Raw genomic sequence first — 22681 nt, 5'->3', positions numbered from 1 at the left:
CAGGGCTTGCAGTCACCAACCCCCCAAGGGCTCCGCCATGAGACCTAGCAGAGCTGGACTCTAGAAAGACAACTCTTTACCCTTGCCCAAGTGTTAGGACAGCTGCAGTATCCATGGTGATGCTGACCGAGAGACGGTTGTGAAGGTGGGAAGCCATGGTAAGGAATGAGAGACTTGGTTAGCAGTTACCTGGTGTACAAGCTTATGAGTCTGCCTCACGGGGATGCTGTAGTGATTAAGTGAGATAATACATGAGAAGTTCTTGGAACATAACCTGGCATACAATATAAAACAAATATTAGCTTTAGCTTTTAAAATTTATCACTCAGGAATGACTCATCAACTGATAATCGGCCACGATCCTCCGGGACTGTACGGAAGTGACCGGCGCCCCAGAGAGGAGAGGAAAGCAAGGGGAGAGTGGAAGTTGGAACCCCAAAACTGAAAAGTGGAGAGTGTGAGGGTGAGAGGGTGAGTCAAAGACAAACCTGGGTCTACCGACCGCCAGGTGCAGCAGCTCGCGCTGACTGGAGTGACCCTGTAGGGAGGGCTGGTCAGTAATCTCTTTGCCCCTGCGCTTTTAAAAAAAAATTGTGTCTCTTGATTTACCTTTTCTCCCTGTCTTTAATAAAGTGCATTTTGGGAAACTATAGCCTGTCTTGGGTGATATCAATGAGAAGGGACTCTGACCACCCAAGGATGAGACAAATGACAAATGGGGGAGAGTGGCCACAGCGTTGCCCTACATGCATCATGTGTTGGTATCCTGGCGAGAGGTTAAAAATGAACTGGGGCAGAGCTGGCGCTGTGGTGCAGTGGGTTAACGCCCTGGCCTGAAGTGCTGGCATCCCATATGGGCACCAGTTCAAGACCCGGCTGCTCCACTTCCTGTCCAGCTCTCTGCTATGGCCTGGAAAAGCAGTAGAAGATGGCTCAAGTCCTTGGGCCCCTGCACCCATGTGGGAGATCCAGAGGAAGCTCCTGGCTCCTGGCTTCGGATTGGCACAGCTCTGGCCGTTGTGGCCAATTGGGGAGTGAACCATTGGATGGAAGACCTCTCTCTCTCTCTCTCTCTCTTTCTCTCTCTCTCTCTGCCTCTCCTCTCTCTGTGTAACTCTGACTTTCAAATAAAATAAATAAATCTTTTAAAAAAATGAATTGGGGAGTGTCAGCTCTGCTCTCTCTTGGTTGGAGGAACCTTCCCTCCAAATTCTCTATATTCCTCGCAGAATCATCACATATGCAAATTATCATTTTCCCATCCTGTAGGGTCACAGCCCCAGGATCACCCATATTCACTAACTGTTGTGTCTCCTTGGTGCTGCACCCAACAAAGCAAGAACTGGGAGGAAAGTACCCATGAGTTAACACACAGCCTCCTTCGTGCTCTGCTTCCCTAGGCCCTTGCTGATGTAAGCTGAGTATGGAACCCCTTCCAATAAAAGTATCTGGGCTAGCAAGAAAAATTTACCATGCCTCTGTCAGACCAGAGAGCTCAGGGCCTATGCCTAGGGTGCAGGTTCCTCAAAGGTACTGCCTCACTTACTCACCCAAGAGCCAGAGTGTTGTATAAATAATAAAGCAAAATTAATTTTTAAAATTTATTTGACAGATAGAGTTAGACAGTGAGAGAGAGAGACAGAGAGAAAGGTCCTCCCTCCACTGGTTCACTCCTCAAATGGCCGCCATGGCCGGCACTATGCTGATCTGAAGCCAAGAGCCAGAAGCTTCTTCCGGGTCTCCCATATGGGTACAGGGGCTCAAGCACTTGGGCCATCCTCTACTGCCCTCCTGGGCCACAGCAGAGAGCTGGACCGGAAGAGGAGCAACTGGGACAAGAACCTGGAGCCCATATGGGATGCCAGCACTGCAGGCGAAGGATTAGCCAAGTGAGCCACAGCGCCAGCCCCAATAAAGCAAAATTAAAAGGTGGGAGACAAGGGCTGACACTGTGGTGTAGTTGGGTAAGCCTCCACCTGTGGTGCCAGCATCTTTATTGGGCACTGGTTCGAGTCCTGGCTGCTCCTCTTCTGATCCAGCTCTGCTCTCTACTTATGGCCAGGGAAAGCACTAGAAGATGGCCCAAGTGCTAGGGCCCCTGCAGCCACGTGGGAGACTTAGATGGAGGTGCTGCCTCCAGGCTTCAGATCGGCCTAGCTCTGGCCGTTGCGGCCATTTGGGGCATGAACCAGCAAATGGAAGACCTCTCTCTCTATAACTCTGCCTCTCAAATAAATAAATAAATCTTAAAAAAAAAAAAGCGAGAGGTAAATTGGTATATAATTGCAACATACTTGCAGACAGATATTTAATATCATTAGCATAGAGTTTTATAAATTAGAAAAATACGAACACATCAGAAAATTGGCAACAGATAATGAACAGTTCTTTAAAAAATGCAAATTGCCAAAAAGCAAATGATTAATTCAAAAAATATAATTAAAATATCTATGAGATACAACTTTGTCACTTTTGAAACTGCCAAAGAATTTTTACTTTTTAAAAAGATTTATTCATTTATTAACTTATTTATTTTGAAGTCAGAGTTACAAAGGAGAGAGAGAGAGAGAGAGAGAGGTCTTCTACCTGCTGGTTCACTCCCCAGATGGATGTGACTGCTACTACTGGGCCAGGCCAAATCCGGGAGCCAGGAGCTTCATCCAGGTCTCCCACATGGGCAGAAGGGGCCCAGACACGTGGGTGATCTGCTGCTGCTCTTCTCAGGCCATTAGCAGGGAGCTGGATTGGAAGTGGAGTATCCAGGACATGCAATGGCACCATACTGGATGCAGGCCTCACAGGTGGTAGCTTTACTCACTATGCCTCAGCTTCAGCCTTCTGCCAAGGAGTTTTTAAACAGTTAAGTCAAAGGTGACCAGAATATAACAAGACATGGACTTTCATAGAGTATTAGCAGCCCATGACGCTGTATATATCCTGTATCAGAGCACCAGTTAGACTGCTAGCTTCTCCACTTCCCGGTCAGCTCCCTGCCAGTGTGGCTGGGAGAGCAGCGGGGGATGGTTCAGGTCCTTGGACCCCTTCACTACGTGAGAGATGAAGCTCCTGGCTCCTGGCATTGGCCCGGCCCAGCCCTAGCCTTTTTGCAGCCATTTGGGAAGTAAGCCGGATAATAGAGGATCTCTCTCGCTCGTTCACTCTCTCCCCACCCCACTCCTTTCAGATAAATGAAACAAATCTTTTTAAAAAATAAAGAAATACTTCAGGATCTTGAGATGAAGTTTCCATTGAAAGTTCTATTCTTGTCTTCAACTGATCTGGGTGCAAAAGTTTTGGTATCACTGGAGCAGAAACTGCCCCACTTTAACTTTTTGGTCAGAGTTATGTAGGCTGAACCAGTAGAGATGTCTATGGTGTGGGCTGTTGTTGCTGCTCTTGATCGTGGGTCCTCTCCAACTAAGGCATGAGCAAGATCGCTTTTTTCCTTGTAAATTCACGTGGATGGTCTGCCATCATGGGCTTCATCTTCAACATCACCTCCTTCTTTCTTAAAATGAGTTATAAACTTGTAGGCTGCTGATATATTTGAAGCATTGTCCTCAGAAACTTTTGTAAGGCATCCATGATTTCACCATTCTTCCACCAAAAATTTGATGTTTTCTTGCTTCAACTTTAACAGAATTCATATTGCTCTGGTACAGGCTCTTTTCAAATGAATGTCTTTTTAAAAATTTCATATAAAGGGGCCAGCGCTGTGGTACAACGGGTTAAAGCCCTGGCCTGAAGCGCCCACATCCCATATGGGTGCCGATTTGAGACCCGGCTGCTCCTCTTCAGATCCAGCCCTCTGCTATGGCCTGGGATAGCAGTGGAAGATGGCCCAGGTCCTTGGGCCCCTGTGCCCATGTGAGAGACCCGGAGGAAGCTCCTGGCTCCTGGCTTCGGATTGGTGCAACTCCGGCTGTTGCGGCCATCTGGGGAGTGAACCAGCAGATGGAAGACCTCTCTCTCTTTCTCTACCTCTCTCTGTAACTCTGTCTTTCAAATAAATAAAATAAATCTTAAAAAAATTTTCATATTTAGTGTTTTGCAAGAGAGAGAGAGACAAGTATTTCCCATTTGCTTATTCACTCCCCAAATGCCCACAACAGCCATTACTGGGCTACACTGAAGCTATAAGCAAGAAACTCAATCCAAATCTCCCACTTGGATAGCAGAAATCCAACTGCTCGAGCCACTACCTGCTGCCTCCCAGGGTGCACATTCTTAGGAAGCTGGAATCAGAAACAGAACCAATACTTGAATCCAGACACTCTGCTATGGGATGCAGGCATTCTAAGCAGCATCTAACTGTGCTTGCAAACTCATGACTATCCCTCTTAGTTCTTCCAACTAGATCCTGCCAACCATGTTATTTTTTTGGGGGGGGGGGGCAAAAAAGTTAAAATCCATGCATAGTTTTTGAATAATACATTTCCCATTAACTGTGTTAATATCTATGGTATCTATTTCCCTCTCCCTTCTTTAATCAGGAACATGAAGTTTATCTAAGTGACTTCAGTAGTCCATTTTTTTCTGTTCTAATCGCCCTGATGTGCAACATTTTCTCTCCCATCCCAACATGACTTTTATTTCTTTAAAAATGACTTTATTTCTTTAAAAGCTATGAGGTCCGAGGGAATCCATGTTTTCAAGAAGCCCAGCTTTTCTAAAAAGAAGAAGGGTTTTAAAATAAAAGAGGAACCCAGGGGCTGGCGCTGTAGCACAGCAGATTAATGCCCTGGCCTGAAGCACCAGCATCCCATATGGGCGCTAGTTCTAGTTCCAACTGCTCCTCTTCTGATCCAGCTCTCTGCTATGGCCTGGGAAAGCAGTAGAAGATGGCCCAAGTCCTTGGGCCCCTGTACCACGTGGGAGACCTGGAGGAAGCTCCTGGCTCCTGGCTTCAGATCGGCACAGCTCCGGCCGTTGCAGCCACCTGGGGAGTGAACCAGCAGATGGAAGCTCGCTCTCTCTCTCTCTCTCTCTCTCTCCCCCTTTCTCTGTAACTCTGTCTTTCAAATAAATAAAATAAATCTTTTTTAAAAGCATAAAATAAAAGAGAAACCCAAAGAAGAAAAACCTAAAGAGAAAAAGTCAATGGACTTGACAGCTGCTGATGTCGTTAAACAGTGGAAGGGAAAAAAAGAAAAAGAAGAAGAGAAAAAGCCCGTTCAGGAGCCAGAGGTGCCACAGGCTGATGTTCCGAGCCTCGGGTCCATTTGTGGGGTTTCCTTGGCTGACGCTGTAGAGGAGTCCGTGATGTATGATGGCGTCCGGCTGCCGGCCGTGTTCCGGGAATGGATAGATCATGTAGAGAAGCCATGATGCCTGAGCGCATCTGCAGTTTCAGGAATTAAATCAAAGGTAGATGAGCGAAAAGCAGCCTACGACTGAGGGGAGTCTCCAAACTCGGAAGAAGAGCCCAGCACTGTCGCCAGTTTGCAGAAGCAGTATTTGCGAGACCGTCCAGAGAATCTGCTCACCAGAGAGCTAGTGCCCGGATCTGAGGAGGCCTGTGGGAGACCAACTGGGGGCGAGGCCCTGCAGGAGTTCCAGCGCCTGCCCTGGGAGCCGCGGGAGTGTAACCACCTTCCGATTTCCGGGCTCATTGTGCACACGGACCGCGTCACTATCAAGGAGCTGGAGACCCAGAGGAACATGAGAACTTCTCTGCAGTGCGCAGCCCAGCTGTGCAGGCCAGCAGCCGGGTCCTGTATGTGCGTGTCACACATGTGCAAGAGCTCTTCGGAAAGATCTCTCTGCGTGTTTTTGTTGTTGTTGTTGTTTTGTTTGTTTGTTTTTTGACAGGCAGAGTGGACAGTGCGAGAGAGAAAGGTCTTCCTTTTGCCGTTGGTTCACCTTCCAATGGCCGCCACTGCCGGTGCGCTGTGGCGGGCGCACCGCGCTGATCCGAAGGCAGGAGCCAGGTACTTCTCCTGGTCTCCCATGGGGTGCAGGGCCCAAGGACTTGGGCCATCCTCCACTGCACTCCCTGGCCACAGCAGAGAGCTGGCCTGGAAGAGGGGCAACCGGGACAGAATCCGGCGCCCCGACCCGGACTAGAACCCGGTGTGCCGGCACCGCAAGGCGGAGGATTAGCCTAGTGAGCCGCGGCACCGGCCTAAATCTCTGCCATGTTCTAACACACCACTGCGCCCACACTGCCCGAGACCCCCAGGCGGGCATCAAAGAGGAGACCAGGGGGCGGGAGTTTCTTTTGAATTGTTCACATCGCGATCTGCAGGGTGGGATAAAGGATTTGTCTAAAGAAGAGAGATTATGGGAAGTCCAGAGAATGTTGATAGTTCTCAAAAGAAAATTGAGAGAAGCTAAGAGAGGAGAGTGTGAAACCAAGATCTACAAGAGATAGCCAGCCTCTCCGAAGAGGGCGTTTGCAGAGAAGAGATGAATGAAATGGAGAAGTCAGAAATATTCTCCTTGCCCAGGGGAACGAGATCCTGACCGAACAGAAGGAGCCGCTGGCCATGGGGCAGCTCCTGCGGCGGAGAATCAGAGTGGTGGGCAGCGCGGCGAGCGAGACCCAGCCCTCGTCCTCCGACAGTGAGAGGGAGAGCGCGGGGGAGGAGGAGCTGCAGAGCGCCCTGGAAGATTGCAGAGGCGGAAGGAAGAGCGGCAAGTCAAGAACAATCACTCGAACCAGGCAGGTCACAGAAGCGCGAGGCCGTCCCGGAGGTGCGCTTCGGATGCAGCGAGCCACATGCGGGCTGCAGGTGCGGGAGGACGCGGAGCCAGAGCGCCGCTGGCCAGCCGCCCAGGGTCAGCGGCCCGGAGCAGCCCGAGACCGGCCAGGAGCCCGCGGAGCCGTCGCCGAGCAAGAACAGGAAGGAGACGCCCATCAGAGCCGCTGGCAGCGCCCGCGGAGCCCTCCGGCCTCGGAAGGCCCCGTGCATCTTACTGTAAGCCGGTGTCGGGCCGGGCCCTGCGGCGCTGTACCTTCTGTAAAGACGTCTCCTCCTCCGGCCAGCGCGGCCGGCTCCCAGCGGCTCCTCCGCGGCGCGCCCAGGGCCGGGAGGGTGGGGCAGTCGTCCCGCGTGGGTTTGCGGGGATGGATGAGTTTTCCAGATAGTGTCCGCTTACATGAAGATTAATTTTCTTTGTTAACTTAAAGTAACTATTTTAACTCTTGAGTAGCTTCTTTTTTTTTTTTTTTTTTAACCAAAAATCGTCTTTCTCTGTTTTTGTATCACAGCGGAATCGGACCTCTTTCTCATTCCAGAGCGGGGCGTCACCCTGGTCACCTTGGCCTGCTGGGGATCCCCGCCGCCCCGACCTGCGGGGTCTCTGCTTACCGAGTCACGCTTGCTCGTTCCTTTCACACCTCTCACACCATCACGGGGAGCCACCTAGCCCTTCCCACTCCACTGGGCCCCTGAGCCCCGGCCACCGACGGCCCGCTGTGCTGGCCCCGGTGCGTCACTGCCAGCGATCAGCGAAGGCCTGCGCCCTGCGGTGGTCAGGGCCACCTTGACAGTTATGCAGATATATTTCCAGGCTGAAAAGAAAGTTGGATAGTCAAAAGCATACAGCAATTTTTTAAAGAGGTGGGAACAGATAAGATTAACAGGAAAGTGATGTACAAAGACAATAGGAACAAGAAACTAAGCCCGACCAGTTAAAAATTAAGAGGTTGGGGGGGGGGGGGGGGAACGTACGAAGAACTAGCTACCGAGTACAGAGTGTGGAGTCTTGGAAACTCAGAAGTAACGCTTCAAAAAGGACAGAAAGGTCAGCCATATCAAATGCTGTTGGCCAGAAATGACAAGACTAAGAGCAACAACAGAGAAAAAGAGATCATGCATCTGCTGGCTCACTGTCCAAATGGCTGAAATGGCCAGGCAGAACCCAGAAGCCTGGAACTCCATCCAGGTCTCCCAGGTGGGTGGCAGAGGCCCAAGTTCTTGGATCATCTTCTGCTTCTCTCCCAGGCATATTAGCAGGAAGTTGGGTTGGAAGTGGAGTAGCCAGCGCTCATATGGGATGATGGTGTTGCAGGCAATGGCTTAATCCTCTGTGCCACAACGCTGGTCCAACTGAGTGTGTTTATGACAGAATTACAAGACAAGAATTGAAATCAGACGTATGGACAACTCTTTGTAGGTGATATTCTCCTGGAGGGAGCAGGAAAACAAGTGATTGCTGGAGGGAAGTAGATTGTTTTTCTTTAAGGTAAAATTAGTACTTTCTTTCCTTTTCCTTTCTGCCAACCCAACATAGCTGTGTTGAAATAAAGAGGAGCCTTGCAAATAAGGAGACCACAAGCCCAGTTCAGGCTCTCCCCAGGCTAAGGTCAGACAGCATCAGAAGTGAGACGCACTGTGAATGGTGAGTCAGCTAGTTAATGAGATCACAAGACTGGAGCCACATCTGTGTCCAAGAACTTAACCTTTCTCCTTTCGATTTTTCTAAAAGCCTTATTCACTACCTAGCTTTACAAAAGGCTGGAGCTTATAGCAAAGATCATTGACACAAGTGGTGTATCAGCTGACACAAGTGCTGTATCAGCTGTGTTGCTTCAATCTTGTTTTCAGCCCTGAATCACCTGTAGGAAGTAGTATAAATGTAAAGTACAGGGGCCGGCGCTGTGGCGCACTAAGTTAATCCTCCGCCTGCGGCGCCAGCATCCTATATGGGCGCCGATTCTGTCCCAGTTGCTCCTCTTCTAGTCTAGCTCCCTGCTGTGGCCCGGGAAGGCAGTGAAGGATGGCCCAAGTGCTTGGGCCCTGCACCCACATGGGAGACCAGGAGAAGCACCTGGCTCCTGGCTTCAGATTGGTGCAGCCCGGCCATTGCGGCCATTTGGAGAGTGAACCAACGGAAGGAAGACATTTCTCTCTCTCTCTCTCTCTCTCTCTCTCTCTCTCTCTCTCTCTCTTCCCCTCTCACTGTCTGTAACTCTACCTGTCAAATAAATAAATAAAATCTTTACTTTTTTTTAAAGTACAAATTCTGATTCCACAGTACCTGTGTGTGTGGTAGGGGGTAGCATACAAGTATTCTACATTTCTTTTTTTTTTTTTTTCTTTTGACAGGCAGAGTGGACAGTGCAAGAGAGAGACAGAGAGAAAGGTCTTCCTTTTCCGTTGGTTCCCCCCCAGTGGCTGCTGCGGCCGGCGCGCTGCGCTGATCTGAAGCCAGGAGCCAGGTGCTTCTCCTGGTCTCCCATGCGGGTGCAGGGCCCAAGCACTTGGGCCATCCTCCACTGCTTTCCTGGGCCACAGCAGAGAGCTGGACTGGAAGAGGAGCAACTGGGACAGAATCCAGCGCCCCGAACGGGACTAGAACCTGGTGTGCTGTTGCCGCAGGCAGAGGATTAGCCTATTGAGCCGAGGTGCCAGCCCTGAACCAAGCTTTTGATTTTGTTAGTCTCCTCCCCTTACGTGTGGACCTGACCTGTTAGTTCACTTTTCATGGAAATAATATCCCCAAAGTGATGAGAGTCGTTTTCATAATTAAGCCACAGAACACTAGGCTTCCATAGTGTTCATAGCCTCTCTCTTGCTCTCCCGCTTGCTCTCTCTGATGAAGCTGCTACTCTATGGAGAAGCCCACACAGCAATGTGTGGATGGTCTGTGTAATAGTCAAGAAGGAACAAAGGCCCTGAGGCCAACAGCCCACCGGGAACTGATACTTGGCAACAAGGAGAATGTGAGCCTGATGGAAGCTTTGTGAGAGCCACTAATCCGGAGGACTCACCTAAACTTCACTGAGATTCTTGATCCACAGAAACTGATAAAATAAACATTTGTAGTTTCAGACATGAAATCTGGGGTAATTTGTTGCATCGTAGTAAGTAATGAATTCAAAGGGATTGAAACGTCAAGAAACTTTTGGGGATGAGTAATGATCTAGATTATGGTGATGGTTCCAAAGGTATATTATACATGTGTCCAAACTCATCAAGCTCCATTCCTCAAATATCTGTGGTTCACTTTGTGTTCCTAAGTTTGAAAATACATTATGAAAAATCTGAGTGGAGTGATGATTTTTTTACCCAATTACTAGGAGATTCTGTTCTTCCCTACAAATACCACTTCTCTGAAAAAGAGCTCCTCTCTTTGAACATACCCTAAATCTATACTCTACCAATAGCATTGGATGAAAACTGCCCTCTATTACTTTCCTGTATCCTATTTTATCTGACTACCACTGGTTTATCTTAAATTGTTCTTTCTTCAGAACTTGCCATGCCTCTGATTGAAACATAGTTTTGTTACTGATCTGGGAGTCTGGGAGTCACCTTGCATCCTTCAATTTGAATTTATTTCATGAGTCCAGAGCTCAAGCACTCAATCATATGTTCATTTATTAATAGAAAAATATGAATATTGATGCCAGTTATTGACCAGGTATTATTAACTTATGACACAGAGATGAGTCAGATATGAGATCTAACATTATGAAATCTACTGTGTAGAGTTCTCTTGTTGAGAGGCACCTACTGTCATAGTTTCCCATACATAATTTCACTTATTCTATCCCATTAATATTTCATGTGTTCCCACTGGATGATAGAAGGAATTCGAATGAAGAAGTCATATAAGCTGTGTCCCTAGTTTGGTTGCTGGTACTTGCTGGTACCACGACTTCATTCTGACACTGTCCCCCAGCCTAACACCTTGAGGAAAGCCCTCTTTACGTCTTTGTTCCTGAGGCTGTAAATGATGGGGTTGAGGAATGCCGAGATGACATTGTAGAAGAGAGCCAGCTTTTTATCCTCTTCTGGGGATGACTCAGAGCCGGGTCTCATATACATAACCATACATGGGATGGAGAACATAGTGACCACAGTGATGTGGGAGGCACAAGTGGAGAAGGCCTTGAGCCGCCCTTGGGTTGACCGGATCCTCAAGATGGCAGCAAAGATATTGATGTAGACAATGATGATGAGGGACAGTGGAATCAACAGAAGTATGAAGCCCAGAATGAAATCCACCTGATCATTGAGAGATGTGTCTGCACAGGCCAACTTCAAGACAGCAGGCACTTCACAAAAGAAGTGATTGATCTCATTGGGGCCACAATAGGGAAGAATCATAGCAGAGACAGTGTATATCAGGGCGCAGCTGATACCCCAGAACCCACAAAAAGCCACCATTGACCCACACAGAGAAGGGGTCATGATGACTTTATACCTGAGGGGATGGCAAATGGCCACATACCTATCATAGGCCATGATGGCAAAAAGCCAAGATTCAGTGATTCCTAGCATTAGAAAGATGTACATCTGGGCTACACATCCAACGTAGGAGATAGTCCTCTTCTCACAAACCAGATGCACCAGCATTTGAGGCACCGTGGTGGTGACATAGCCTATGTCCAGGATGGATAGGACACTGAGGAAAAAGTACATGGGTGTGTGGAGGCGGGAATCCATGCGTATCAAGGTAATAATGAACCCATTGCCTAGGAGGGTGATGAGGTAGAGGAAGAGAAAGATACTGAATAAAATAACATTTATCTTTTGGTTATTAGAGAACCCTAGAAGAATGAACTCAGTAAGGGAGCTGTGATTTCTCCAGAGGAACTCATCCATGCTTCTCCTGCTGCAGAGACAAAAGCAGAACCATCATTCATGAACTGAGAGCTCCAGGTTCTAACCCTGCTGCTATGCTATATCAGGAGTTCCTGACACCAGTAGCAAAGTAAGTGCATATTAGGTCATCCACAAATCTGGGGACCAGTTTCTCTTTCATGTGAAATAGCATGTTAATATCATACTATGTAATCTTAGTTTATTCTGAGATCCCAAATAATAAATTTCAAAATGCAAAATTTGCAAAAAGAGGGTTCAAAATTATGTCTTGTACTTCATACCTCATAGAGCTAATAAAACATTTCAAAGAGATCAATAATTGGACCTTTAAGGATATAGTATTTGCTGTTACTTTTACACCAACTGGCAATTCTTTACCCCTTCTAAAACCGCCCCAGAGGGACCACTTAAAGGACTTGATGGGTACCCTGAAACTTAAGAGACAGTTATTAGGTATCTGATCCAAGCTTGAGATACCTGGAAAATAGCTGTTATTTGGAAACATATTTACTCCATTTAGAGTTCAAGTCATTTGCCTTCATAAATCTGATGTGAGTGATGAAAGAAGAGAGACAAATAATGTTAAACAATGCCCAATAATTTTCCCCAAATGGAGGAAATATATCTACCAAAAGAATAAAGATGCTTCCCAATAAGCTCCCAAGAAGGGCTTACTGAGAGAAAAAACATTAATGAAATACCAAAGACATTATCTTCCAAGGGACTGAGGATAAGAATACATTAGCTTCAAATGTTCAACAATGAGAGACAAGAGAGGACAATAAAATGGCACTTTTAGTGCTCTGGAGGAGAGGGGGGAGGTGAGAAGAGAGACAGAGAGACAGAGAGAGAGAGAGAGAGAGAGAGAGAGATACATCAGCATAGAGCCAGACAATATCTTAGGCTTTGCAAGCCATATACAGTCACTATTTCGTATTCTTATTTGTTTTTTTAAATGTTTAAAAATTCAATATTTACCAACTTGTGCTTCAGAGTAACAACCAAAGGAATACAAAACAATAAAACTCAAAATACAATAAAGAATATGAGGGGAATAATTAAAAGCTCTTAACAAATTCAAACATGACAGGAAATGTGGAATAAAGAAACAAAGAACATTTGGGACAAATAAAAAATAGCAAAATGATAAAATCAAACTTAATTACAGTAGTAATTACATTGAATGTGAATGAGATAAGCAAATCAATCAAATGGAAAAGATTATCAGATTGCATTTTTAAGAATTAAAGATAGCAAAAGTATTTCATAAGAGATCATCTTTAACTCCAGTAGAGAATAGTCTGTACAATTTCAGAATTATCAGGGCAGTTCCAAATCAACTCAAAACTTACTTTTTTTTATTTTTTATTTTTTTGACAGGCAGAGTGGACAATGAGAGAGAGAGACAGAGAGAAAGGTCTTCCTTTTCCATTGGTTCACCCCGCAATGGCCGCTGCAGCCAGCACACTGTGCTGATCCAAAGCCAGGAGCCAGGTGCTTCTCCTGGTCTCCCTTGCAGGTGCAGGGCCCAAGGACTTGGGCCATCCTCCGCTGTATTCCCGGACCAGAGCAGAGAGCTGGCCTGGAAGAGGAGCAACCGGGACAGAATCTGGCGCCCAGACTGGAACTGGAACCCAGGGTGCTGGTGCTGCAGGCAGAGGATTAGCCTATTGTGAGCCATGGCACCGGCCAACTCAAAACTCTTTCTCCTTATCTCATCTCTCTCTTACTCTAAGTCTGGCAGTGACTAGAGCCCCAGGTATGAGGACCTGAAAAGCTAAAAAGGGAAGATAAGCACCATGCTATCCGTTCTTATTGCAATCAGTGAGCTGCAGCAAGCCTAACTCAAGTTGAAGAATTATGAAGGCCTCCCACAGAAGGCAAGAGTCATGTTGGTCTTTGAAGTATTGGAAGATGCTAACTACAGTGGAAGTGCAGAGGGAGCTTCATGTGTGAAGTCATGAAACATAAGTTAAGCTGGATGAGTAATGGGTAGGAGAGGCAGGCAAGGATAAACCAAGGGAGATCTACCATGTCCTGCAAAACAGGCTCAGGAGGGTAGACTTATAATGATGGAGATAAGAATACATTAGATAGGCATCAAATTTATATCCGGAAACAATCACTCTGGCTGTTGTATGGAGGAGGAGAGTGTCAATTGCTGCAGTGGTTCAGGAAACAAAAGGTGACATGGGAGCTAAGGCAGTTATTGACAATAACAGGTAGATACAACAGCTTGAGGGGGCAGGATCTAGGGGGAGAGAGCCATCAGGGATGAACTGTGGGCTGGGGTAATGGATGGGTGATGATGCCATCCACCGAAATGGGAAATGTAAGAGTGGCAATTTGGGGGAGGAGGACATATGAAGAGTCTAGTTTTGGCCTCAAGCAGTTTGTGAGACTCCTAGTACCTATTGGATTGGTATTTCTAAAGCTGAAGAGAGAAATCTTGAGGTAGGAATCTGAGAACCATCAGCAGACAGGAGCCAAATCCAATGGAAGGGATGAGATCACTCACCTAGGGAAGAGTCTACATAGAGTGAGCTGAAAGCAGAAGCAGAACTCTGAAAAAAACCACAAGTAAGGGTTAGCTTCAAGCAGAGAACCCAGAGAAGATGGCATTGAGGGCCATGGAAGGATGATATGTGGCACAGGAACCCAAGAAGGGACAAAGTCTGCAAGGAGATGGTGGTCTCTGCATAGATTTCAAATAAGGTTAAGAACCAAAAAGTGTTTGTCACTTAGCAACAAGGAGATTTTGAAAGAATTCCCCTAAAGTAGGTTAAAAGAAGCATAACATTTTCATGAGGTATTGGTCAGGAGCTACATGGTGAAGGAAATGTAGTGTTTTATAAGAATTATGACTTGCTTATATGGTGAGGAAAATTGCCAATTAATGGAAAGGGATAAAAATACAGAAAGATGGAGCAGGCATTTAGCTTAGCAGTTAGGACGACTACATTCCACGTTGGAGTGCCTGGGCTCAATTCCTGACTCCAGCTTCCCACAAAATCAGACCTTGGGAGGTAGCAGTGATGGTTCAAGTGATTGTGTTCTTGCCATCTGCGTGGGAAACATGGATTGTGTTCCTGGCCCCAACCCCAGCTCAGTATCAGCTATTGTAGGTATTTGGGGAATAAATATATGGATGGGATCTCTCTCTCTCTCTCTCTCTCTCTCTCTCTCTCTCTCTCTCTTTCTCTCTTTCTCTCTTTCTCTCTTTCTCTTTCACTCTCTCCTGTCTGCCTCTTAAATAAATAGTAAATAAAATAAAGAGGCAACAGACTAAATCATGGAGCAAGGTTTTGATGAAGCAAACAAGGGTGGGATCCACACTACAAAAGTAGGTATTGAGCTCAGATCAGAAGAGGGGCTCCCTTCCACTGTGACTGAGAGAAGGAGGTAAGAATTAGCATGAACACAAGGGTAGTTAAAATGTCAGCATAGAGCAGAAATTATGAAGTATATCTGTGTCATATCTATTGGACAATTCTGAGTTCTTTCTTTTTAAACATCCATTGTTTCCTTTGCATTGGAAAACAAATATAATGAGCAACAGAATCAGCGTACGAAGCCATCTAACCCAACAAAGCCAGCAATCTGAGTGAGACAAGCCAGTCTTGTGAGTTAAATATTCCATATTTATATCTCTTGCCCAGACCCTTCCCCTGAATTCAGTGCACACAAGTGCCTACTTGAAATCCCTCTTTGAAGGTTTAATAGACACCTTAAATTCATCGTGTCCTAAATTGAACTCTTTATTTTTACTACATGATCTACTTCTCGAATCTAATCTCCATTCACTGTCACCTTTGCTCACTCTACAAAACCACACAGAGATCCTTTCTACACCAACTAAGCTTTCTCCTAAGGACCTTTGCCATAAATGTCCACTACCTGTGCTCTTTCACCATTTATCTTTGAGATGAGATCTTTCACTTCATGTGGATGACTGCCCAGTTGTCATTTAATCAAAGAACTAATTTTTCATCATCCTTTCTGAAATACAGCCATCTTTCACTGTCTCTTTACCTTATTTCATTTTTCTTACATATATAACTTCTCCCTCCTTTTTTAAAAAAGGACATCTGTTTATCTGATTATTATCTGTTGCTTCCAAATAGATGATTACTGCAGGAACTTGATCCTTTTCACAACTATATCTCTGATGTCAATCACTGTGCCCAACACAAGGTAGGAAATAGAGATTTACTAAGTTATGAAAGCAGGCATGGCAGCATTCAACTGCATCCCAGAAGCCATGTTGGTAGGATAAGGAATGGTGCTTGTCAGTTGTTCTCTCCAATGGGACAAGCACATTTAGACCATAGAATCCACATCGAGTGAATGACCTGTGTCTTATAGATACATGTATACAAAATGTGGCATGCAGAAAGGTTTATTATGATGGTAAGAGAATAAATTTAAGCAACTGGTGCAGATTTTCCTCTGCAAAGATCTAAGCTCAGGAGGATGCTGAGATCTGTCTACAGAAGTCTCGGGAGGACTTGGTTAAGGAATGTGGATGTGACTTGCTCTGCATAGCACCCAAATTTATAATTAGGCATAACTTTTTACCAGGGTAATGAGCTTTGACTTGAGTAGAGATTTTCTGGTATTCAGGGCTATCGTAGAGAGGAAGGACTGTTCTGAGAAGGATTTCCTGTTTCTATTGAGAGGCTCAGACTGAATCTAGCTAACTGTGTATATTGTGGACTTCATGTTATGTAGCTTCCCATCAAATTTCAAGCCCTGACATTAGGAGGGATGACATTAGGAGGCAGAGTTTTGGAGAAATAATTAGAATAGGATTAGATTGTGACATGCTGAGATTAAAGCTCTTATAAAAGAAGGAAGACATAGCACACAGGAGGACATAGCCAGGAAGAGGCCCTCACCAGAATCAACCATGCTGGCACCTCAGTCTTGGACTTGTCAGCCTCTATCAGACCAGTATGCCAGCAATGCATTGTTATCAACCAGACTAAGGGAGTGATGAGGCAGGAGGTCGGCTGATGTTCAGTCCAAATGGAAAAACTAAGGACTTTCCCATCTTTCTCCTCTTTATTGTCTAACTTCACCTGATCCTGATACCTAATACCTGGAGCATTTCAGCAACTTTTCACTGGTGACTCCCATCTTCCAGTCCCACCCATTCAGTCCAACAGCATTTTCTAGGATTGGTTTTGATAAAAGACCTTTTTCACTGTGACCTGTGCCTGCCAAAGTACAGATAACATCGTGCTAAATGTGGGGAAAAACATAAGTTGCTACAAAGGAAGAGGAAGAAGGAATGAGAAGGGGGGATAGGTGAATGGGCTCCAAAACACATTCAGTGCTTTTGTCCCTGGTGATTGTAACAAGGAGCATTCCTGGACTTCAAGGATGCCCCCTCCTCTGTGAGTGATCATTAGAGTCACTCCATTCCAAGGTGAACCCTGCAATCCTTGCCTCTCCTTAGAGCTCCTTGCAGACCCTCCTCCTATCCTATATCTTACTGCTGTCTTATAAACTTTCTCCACCTTCCATCTGCCATCCCCTTGCCATGCCTATTCCAAACCTCATTATGATGGGGACTCAGCCTCCCTGACAACAGTCCCTCCTCCTTTCCCTTGTCTCCATTGACAACTGTTGCCTAGATATCCTGAGAGAGATGTTCACCCTACATCTGATAGAGGAAAAGAAAGCAAGAAGGATAGTTGGACAGAAAGAAGCAAACACAAAAGGCAGGGAAGAGAGACAGGGAAGAAGATGTAAACAGAGAAACATTAGCACAGGCATGAAGGAATGCCCATCTGTCAAATTTTAAATAGTGGAGAGAACCAGGAAAGGCAGAAAAAAGGGATGCCCCAGATGAGAGATGTGGGTCTCCTACCCCTACCCCACCACTCGTTACCTGCTGTTGAGCTCTCTGCGAGGGGTGGGTAAGGAGCCTAAGAAGCTCTCCTTTGAAACCCTGTTCCAGGGGACCTGGATTCCCAGGAGGACAATTCTATCAACTTCTTAATGAGCTTCCCATGCCTTTGAATTCCCCAAGATCTAAACAAGTCTGAACCCCAGCACCCTCCACTCAAGGCTTTGTACATCCAGATCTCCCTGCTTCTCCCAGTCAGCTCCGACCACTCCCCATGGGGCTGCCTTAATCCCATCAGGCCAGCCTTCTGCCTATGCATGCCCTCTCAGGCTCCATGTTTCCTCTGTCAGCACCATACTGTGTGGGTTGGATTTCTGGACTGCACACAGTTACTAGGTGTGACTTTGGGAAAGTTTCAAATACTTCTCTGGGTCTCCAGGCTTTTTATCAGTAAAACAGAACCTTCTTCATAGAATTGTAGTGAAGACAGAATGAGTTCAGTATAAGGCTTTTAGGACTGTGCATGACTACGGTAAGTGATGTGTCATTTCCCACCATTTCGCCTTTCTGTGCTCTCCAACTGAAGACCTTCTCCCCTTCTGTTTCCAAGTCTCCCCTGAAGTTCAGGTCAACTTCTCTTGTTTGTGTTTCTTCATGTTACCCTCACTCTCCATCATTGTTCTTGGCATTCCTGGATGATCTTAGAGGACTTTGAGGAATCCAGCCTGCAGTCTCAGCTATAGGCCCCAGACTAATACATCTGAAGGGCTTCTGTCTCCCAAGAGACAGCTGCCTTGGGCATTTCTACTTTCTGTCATCCACTACACACTTTATCTCTCTCCTCTGGACCAGGTCCTGTGCAGGGGAGAAGGAATGTAGAGCCAAGAGGAAATTTTCCCTTGTGAATATACATCTACAAATTTTTAAGATATTCAATGAGGATTGCACCAAATGCAGGGACCTTGAAGAGGTAGAAGCTGAGTCCAGGGGAATAACATCCAGATTGAGCCCTTAGGATACAGTGGGAGATTTGATACAGAAGAAATGAAATCTTAGACACAGGCAAGCCAAGTCTAGGATATGTCAAATAGATAGCATATTTGAGGAACAGAAAATAATTTGGTGGTTTGAGCTGAGCGTGTATGTCTGAGCTGGAATTAGGGGAGAAGTCAGGCAGGGGCATTGCTAGATTATGAAGACTCTTTAAGCCATGATAAGAATCTAAGACTCAAACTTAAGCACCATGGAGCTCTTAGAGCATTTAATGTGGAGAAGGGAAGTGGTTTGAATTGCAGAATACCACTCTGATTACTGGTGTGCAGGAAAAACAATGGGGGAGAGTCCAGAGATGATTTTCACACTAGCAAGGACAAGGGGAAGTATAACTTCTACTACAATCTAGAGGGTAGAGGGCAATGATGGTGTTAAACACCCAATAATGCACATAATAGTCCCCCACAACAATTATACAGCCACAACGTCACCTATGCTGAGACTGAGAAACCTAGGATTGTAGGCATGTGAGTTCAGATGTAGCCCCTGATGTTGTAATTCTACTGATATACTGAAGAAAAGGTTGGCTTTGGCTTTCTGGGGCATCCTTAGGTTGGGAGAGACACTGAGCGGTCAGTGATCAGAACTGTATGTAATTTAGGACAATTTTTATTTGTTAGTTGCACCTTAATAAAGCCTAAATAAATGAATAAATAAGTAAATAAGACAGCAAGTGTTAGTGAGAATGTAGAGAGATTGAAAGTCTTACAGTGTGCTTGTTGGAATGTAAAATGGTGTAGTCACTTTATAAAACAGGTGGCAATTTTGGAAATTAAACACAAGTTTCCCTATGACCCAACAATGCTACATTTAGGCTATATACTCAAGAGAACTGAAAATGTGTCCACAAAACATTGCTCATAGCACATATTACGCCGAAGCTCTATACATAACAGCCCAAATTCCTAACAACTCAAATTCCACAAATTGATAATTGAATAAATAAAATTGTGTCTATCTATACAAAATTATGTATATCTACACAACTGAATGTGATTCAGCTATGTAAAGTAATAAAGGCTGCATACATGCTACAACAAGAAAAGCTTTGAAAATATCATGCCAGGCGAAACAAGTGAGCTAGACATGAGAGATCACATATTGTATGGGTCTATTTATATGAAATCTACAAAATAGTCAAAACCGTGGGGACAAAGTGTAGAATTGTTGTTCCAGGAATTAAAGGAGGAAATGAGGAGATCATGTGTTTCTTTTTGCAGTGATAAAAATGTTCTGGAATTAGACAGTGCTGACTGTGCACAATCTTGTGAGTATAATAAAAAACCACTGAATTGTGCAGTTTGAACAGGTAAGTTCTATTATTGGGGGATTGTATCTCAATAAAAATGGATGTAAACCTTTCAAAGAAAGTCATTTATCATAAAACAAAGAAAACATGGATAAACAAGAGAAATACTAAAACTTAAAGTATAAGTATATCATAAAATGCAACTAAACCAAGAATTAGCATGTCAGTTATAGCAACTAAGGTAATTAGACATTTTGGTGCAGCAGATTAAGCTGCTGCTTGGGGTACCTACATTCCATATCCTAGTGTCTGGTTCAAGTCCCAGCTCTTCTGCTTCCAATTCAGTTGCCTGTTAATGCCTGGTAAGGCAGCGAATGATGGCCCTGCCACCCACATGGGAGACAAGGATGGAGTTTCTGGTTCTTGGCTTTGGTCTGGCCCAGCCTCAGTTGTTGACAGCATCTGGGGAGTAAACCAGCAGATAGAAGATGCTCTCTCGGCCGGCGCCACGGCTCACTAGGCTAATCCTCCGCCTAGCGGCGCCGGCACACCGGGTTCTAGTCCCGGTTGGGGCGCCGGATTCTGTCCCGGTTGCCCCTCTTCCAGGCCAGCTCTCTCTGCTGTGGCCAGGGAGTGCAGTGGAGGATGGCCCAAGTGCTTGGGCCCTGCACCCCATGGGAGACCAGGAAAAGCACCTGGCTCCTGGCTCCTGCCACCGGATCAGTGCGGTGCGCTGGCCGCAGCGCGCCGGCCGCGGCGGCCATTGGAGGGTGAACCAACGGCAAAAGGAAGACCTTTCTCTCTGTCTCTCTCTCTCACTATCCACTCTGCCTGTCAAAAAAAAAAAAAAAAAAAGATTCATGCTCTCTCTCTCTCTCTCTCTTCCCCTTCCTCTCTCTTTTTAAAATAAGTAAATATTTTAAAAAATCATACATTAAAGAAAATGCCTCGGGACCAGCACTGTGGTGTAGTGGGTGAAGCCTGCCTGTAGTGCTGGCATCCCATATGGGTGCCGGTTCGAGTCCCTACTACTCCACTTCCGATTCAACTCTCTGCTATGGCCTGGGAAAGCAGTGGAAAATAGCCCAAGTCCTGCACCCACATGGGAGACCCAGAAGAAGCTCCTGGCTCCTGGCTTCAGATCAGCGCAGCTCTGGCCATTGCAGCCATCTGGGGAGTGAACCAGCGGATGGAAGATCTCTCTCTCTCTTTCTTTCTCTCTCTCTCTCTCTCTCTCTCCCCCCTACCCCATAACTCTTTCAGGTAAACAAATAAAATCTTTAAAAAAAGAAATAAAACGCTTCTCAGACTGAATTAAAAAAAAAAAAGGTGATGAGATTAGACTGAATTTCAATTTGTGAACTGAAGTCAAGTTCTTAATTTCCATTGTCACTGCTCAGTGAGAGAGGGTTTGTTTGGATCTGAGAATCAATCAAAATATTTATGACAATCAGTAAATTCTAGATGAATAAAGGAAAAACTTTTTTATTTTAATTTTTTAAATTTACTTTTCTTTTATCTGAAAGAGAGAAAGACAGATAAAGACAGAGGTCAATCTTCCATCCACTTTTTCACTCCCTTAATGCCCACAGTATCTGGTGCTGGGCCAGGCTGTAGCCAGGAACAGGGAACTCTGCCCAGGTCCCCACAGGGATGCAATGACGCGAGCCATCACCTGCCACCTTCTAGTGCTTTGGGAGGAAGCAGAGCCAGGACTCAAACCAGGTAACTCCGAACTGGGATGCAGGCTTCCCAAGCAGCATCTTGACCACTGCACCAACGCCCACGCCAAGTGAAGTCTCCTGTACATATAAGCTAACTCAGTAAGGTGGGCAGAAAAAATAATACAAAAAATTATCAACTCTGAAGGATAATCAGGATATAAAAGTGTAGATTGAGATAACTTTCTTTTAGCATATTGAAGATACTGCTTTATCCCCTACTAGTTTCTACTGTGACAATGTCAGTTCTATTTGCCATTCCTTTATAGGGAATATACCTGTTATTTGTAAGATTTTCTGTTTGTCTTTGTTCTGAAATTACACTGTGATAACTTCCACTGTAGATTTTATTTTCATCATGTTTTTAATTTACTGAGGTTCCTGTGCCTGAGGAACAGTATCTTCAATATTACTGGACTATTTCAGCCATAAGTCTTTATATATTGTTTCTTTTCTGTTGTCTTATTCTTTTTCTGGGATTCTAATTAGTTATGTGTTAAATCTCAACCCTTTTCTAGTTTCTACTTCTTTGTTTTTCTACATATTTTGAAATTCATTAAGTATATCTTCCAGGTTGCCAGTTTTTTTCAGCTACATCTAATTATTTCTTAACACATTGAGTTTATTTTGATTGTCTCATGTTTTATTTTCAAAAATTCCACTTGACTCTTTAAAAATATTCTTAATAATTTATTATCAAGTCTCATTTTTATGAATATTTTAAAGCTTCTATTTTCTGTTCTGTGTTTGATATTTCTAGTATCTGAAGTATGTGGTGCATTTCTACTATCTCATGCATCTGCTTTTGTTCATATATTGTGTGTTGTCTCTTCTACATTTTGTGATTTCTTATTCTAACCTGCTCATTTTCATTTGCCCTTGAACTATGGAAATTCTTTGAGGACAGGATTGAAAACTAAATTCCTCCAGATAGGGTTTGCATTTCTTTCAAGCTATTGCCTGGTGAGATAGGCACTATCAATCTATTACTACTGTAAAATATAATATTTTAATTAGGTTATTTTGAACCATGCAGATAGTAAAAAAAATTAGTAGGGCTTGTTTCTTGTTCACTTAGAATGTAGGTATAGTCCTTTGGGGTCGAAGCTTTGCAGCAGGATTTCTACTGGGCTTGCCATCTTCAGAAGGCCATTTATATTGCCTGCCCCCTGCACTCAGTGCAGAAGCAGCATTGCACAGTCTCCTGGATTTGGAAGCATCTAGGTGTCAGCTTCGGCATTTGGTT

At 45.1% G+C, this 22681-nt stretch overlaps 1 protein-coding gene and 1 pseudogene across 1 annotated transcript; one reads left to right on the top strand and one right to left on the bottom strand.

The window, feature by feature from the left end:
• Positions 1–4626: 4626 nt before the first annotated feature.
• Positions 4627–7011, top strand: LOC100351423 (ralA-binding protein 1 pseudogene; annotated as a pseudogene).
• A 3599-nt stretch (positions 7012–10610) lies between these two features.
• LOC100356375 (olfactory receptor 2G3-like) lies at positions 10611–11558 on the bottom strand. Its single transcript, XM_002715174.5, has one exon. It carries the CDS (start codon positions 11556–11558, stop codon positions 10611–10613), a length of 948 nt encoding a protein of 315 aa, XP_002715220.1.
• Positions 11559–22681: the final 11123 nt, after the last annotated feature.

The sequence above is a fragment of the Oryctolagus cuniculus genome, chromosome 7 (genome assembly GCF_051225735.1).
Source record: "Oryctolagus cuniculus isolate XC-2025 breed Fujian yellow rabbit chromosome 7, ASM5122573v1, whole genome shotgun sequence".
NCBI lineage: Eukaryota > Metazoa > Chordata > Mammalia > Lagomorpha > Leporidae > Oryctolagus > Oryctolagus cuniculus.
The sequence above is the reverse complement of the archived record's forward strand: the minus strand, read 5'-3'. Positions and strand labels throughout refer to the sequence as shown.

Excerpts from the sequence above, each read along its gene's own strand:
- LOC100356375 (XM_002715174.5), bottom strand. The coding sequence starts at position 11,558 with ATGGATGAGTTCCTCTGGAGAAATCACAGCTCCCTTACTGAGTTCATT.